The 3,161-nt window shown below is 42.2% G+C and overlaps 1 protein-coding gene across 1 annotated transcript; it reads left to right on the top strand.

The window, feature by feature from the left end:
• The first annotated feature begins 283 nt into the window (after nucleotides 1-283).
• Nucleotides 284-1,553, top strand: LOC115168823 (segment polarity protein dishevelled homolog DVL-3-like). The gene is made up of 4 exons (XM_029724373.1): nucleotides 284-384; nucleotides 676-814; nucleotides 1,067-1,160; nucleotides 1,280-1,553. Exons 1-4 carry the CDS (start codon nucleotides 348-350, stop codon nucleotides 1,373-1,375), a joined length of 366 nt encoding a protein of 121 aa, XP_029580233.1. The 5' UTR covers nucleotides 284-347; the 3' UTR covers nucleotides 1,376-1,553.
• The last annotated feature ends 1,608 nt before the right edge of the window (nucleotides 1,554-3,161 follow it).

Genomic DNA, 3,161 nt, shown 5'->3' with positions numbered 1-3,161 from the left:
CAAAACTGTAGGAGCAGTCAAAGCCGTGCTTCTAGACCGGAAACCTGGAGATACCTTGTTACTGTAACATTCCATCTTAACTCCTCCACATTTTCTGGATTAGTTGAGCAGTGCAGAAGAGAACCTCCCCTGGCAGATTTTATTCTTACATTTATTTATTTTTATATATATCTTATCCAGAGCAACTTACAGTAGTAATTAGGGTTAAGAGCCTTGTTCAAGGGCACATCCACAGATTTTTCACCTAGTCTGCAATTCGAACCAGCGACCTTTCGGTTACTGCCCCAACGCTCTTAACTGCTAGGCTACCTGCAGCCTCAATTTGTTTCTGATATCCTCTTGGGTTGATGATATTTCAAGCTTTTTCAGAAGCCAAGTGCACTGGTTGGTAATCTCTCGCCTCTTTCTCTGGTGCTTTCTACACTGGCCTTTCACCTCTTCTAAATCCCTGTCTTGATTTCCCATTTAATGTCCTGATCCTGTCCTTAATACTACAATCTCCTCTTGGTGGTTTCCTATAACGCTGGGAAATGTTTCTCTCATCGTTTTTCATATCATCTCTCCAACTCATTCAGCTCTGAGTTGTCCTTCACAGTATTATGTCATGATGTGAACTTGTATCAAAGTGTTAATATCTTACCTGTGGTGGTTCTTGTGTGGTTATCTCCTCCCCAGTCCCTCGTATCAACGGCCACTCTAAGTCGGAGCGCACAGCAAGGGACTCTGCCATGGGCTACGACAGCACCTCAGTGATGAGCAGTGAACTGGAGTCCAGCTCCTTCATCGACAGTGAGGAGGATGAGGACGCCAGCAGGTAGATGGTCTTTCTCTCTCTCTCCCTCTCTGTCTTTTCTCTAATTTCCCTCTTTTCATCAGTGGTTCTTTACTGAAATCAACAAATCTCCCGCTTTTCCTGCTCCAGGGGAGCTGCCCTGCGGCTGACCCTGTGCTGTTCCCCAGTCGTGTATGTTGTGTGTTGGGCTGGGTACTGTGACAGCAAAAGTCACCAAATTTCCATTGTGTCAGGATAATGGATCATTAAAGATTACATTGTATTGTGTCTCAGACTCAGCAGCTCCACAGATCAGAGCCTGTCTTCTCAGCTAATGCGCAGACACAAACGCCGCCGACGGAGGCACAAAGTGGCCAAAATAGACCGGGTGAGCTCACCGTGAAAACTGTACTGTTGCACATACATGTGTGTGAGTGAGAAAGGGAACAAGAACGGTTATGTGAGTATGTACCTGACACACTAAGTTTCTCCCTCTCTCTTTTCCAGTCTTCGTCCTTCAGCAGCATCACAGATTCCACTATGCACTATTCCAATAATCCAATACGTTTCCAATACGTTTTTGAAAGATTGAAATCCGAATAAAACACATTCACACACATCCCGATTCATTAAATACAATGTTCATTGTCGTGGCATGCTTGGTTCAATAGCTATTGATAAGAGAACTGAATATCCAATATAAAACAAATTTGACCTAACTTTATCATGCCTAAGCAAGTCTGTCTGACTCTGGCATCATTACTGAGAAGTATGGGATAAGTAATGCTTTTAACCAGCATTTTATTTCGGCAGATCTTTTATTTTGAAGAAACTTAAATAATTGACCCTGGTCAGTCAATCGACTGCTCTTCCCACTCCCAGCCTCTAGCTGACTCTGCAGTTAACCCGTCAACTTCTAGTGAATCTTTGTTTTCATTTGAACAATTTACTACATGTGATGTGCTACTAGATGCCTTGCATAAGACTGATGTAAAAAAAATCCACTGAGGCTGATATGGCTGATATGCTTTATCCATTTTTGCTGCAGCTCTCTGCCCCCCGATTGGGGAATCATTAATCCATATTTCTTACCTGACGATTATACACTGAATATGCCCTCAGAACAGCCGCAATTCGTCGGGGCATGTACTCTACAAGGTGTCGAATGCGTTCCACTGGGATGCTGGCCCATGTTGACTCCAATGCTTCCCACAGTTTGTCAAGTTGGCTGGATGTATTGGTACTTTATTATGATCCCCATTAGCTGTTGCAAAAGCAGCAGCTATTCGTCCTGGAGTCCACACAAAACATGAAACATAATACAGAACATCAATAGACAAGAACAGCTCAAGGACAGAACTACATACATTTAAAAAAAAAGGCACATGTAGCCTACATATCAATGCATACACACCAACTATCTAGGTCAAAGAGGGGAGAGGCGTTGTGCTGCGAGATGTTGCTTTATCTGTTTTTTGAAACCAGGTTTGCTGTTTATTTGAGCAATATGAGATGGAAGTTCCATGTAATAAGGGCTCTATATAATACTGTACGCTTTCTTGAATTTGTTCTGGATTTGGGGACTGTGAAAAGACCCCAGGTGGCACGTCTGGTGGGATAAGTGTGTGTGTGTCAGAACTGTGTGTAAGTTGACAATGCAAACAATTTGGGATTTAACACATTCATGTTTATTATAAAAAGAAGTGATGCAGTCAGTCTCTCCTCAACTCTTAGCCAAGAGAGACTGGCATGCATAGTATTTATATCAGCCCTCTGATTATAATTAAGAGCAAAACATGCCGCTCTCAAAACATTACCAGATTCAGCTGAGGTCTAGCACTTAAGACATGATTTGTACCAAATACAATGCCCTTAGTTTTAGAGATGTTCAGGACCAGATTATTACTGGCCACCCATTCCAAAACAGACTGCAACTCTTTAAGGGTTTCAGTGACTTCATTAGCTGTGGTTGCTGATGCGTATATGGTTGAATCATCAGCATACATGGACACATGCTTTGTTTAATGCCAATGGCATTAGATAGAAAAGAGTAGAGGGCCTAGAGAGCTGCCCTGTGGAACCCATCACTTTACATGGTTTTTTCAACAACAGGTTATGGTCAATAATGTCAAAAGGCTGCACTGAAATCTAACAGTACAGCTCCCACAATCTTCTTATCAATTTCTTTCAACCAATCATCAGTCATTTGTGTCAGTGCAGTACATGTTGAGTGCCCTTCTCTATAAGCATGCTGAAAGTCTGTTAATTTGTTTACAGAGAAATAGCATCGTATTTGGTCAAACATAATTTTTCCCAACAGTTTGCTAAGAGCTGGCAGCAAGTTTATAGGTCTGCTGTTAGAAACAGTAAAGACTGCTTTACCACTCCA

Source organism: Salmo trutta, chromosome 30 (genome assembly GCF_901001165.1).
Source record: "Salmo trutta chromosome 30, fSalTru1.1, whole genome shotgun sequence".
Taxonomy (NCBI): Eukaryota; Metazoa; Chordata; class Actinopteri; order Salmoniformes; family Salmonidae; genus Salmo; species Salmo trutta.
Note: the sequence above shows the minus strand (reverse complement) of the source record. Positions and strands in the feature narration are given on the sequence as shown.

Coding starts and splice junctions, on each gene's coding strand:
- LOC115168823 (XM_029724373.1), top strand. CDS start 348: ATGATATTTCAAGCTTTTTCAGAAGCCAAGTGCACTG. Junction 385..675: donor TTCAGAAGCCAAGTGCACTG/GTTGGTAATCTC, acceptor TCTCCTCCCCAG/TCCCTCGTATCAACGGCCAC. Junction 1,161..1,279: donor AAGTGGCCAAAATAGACCGG/GTGAGCTCACCG, acceptor TCTCTTTTCCAG/TCTTCGTCCTTCAGCAGCAT.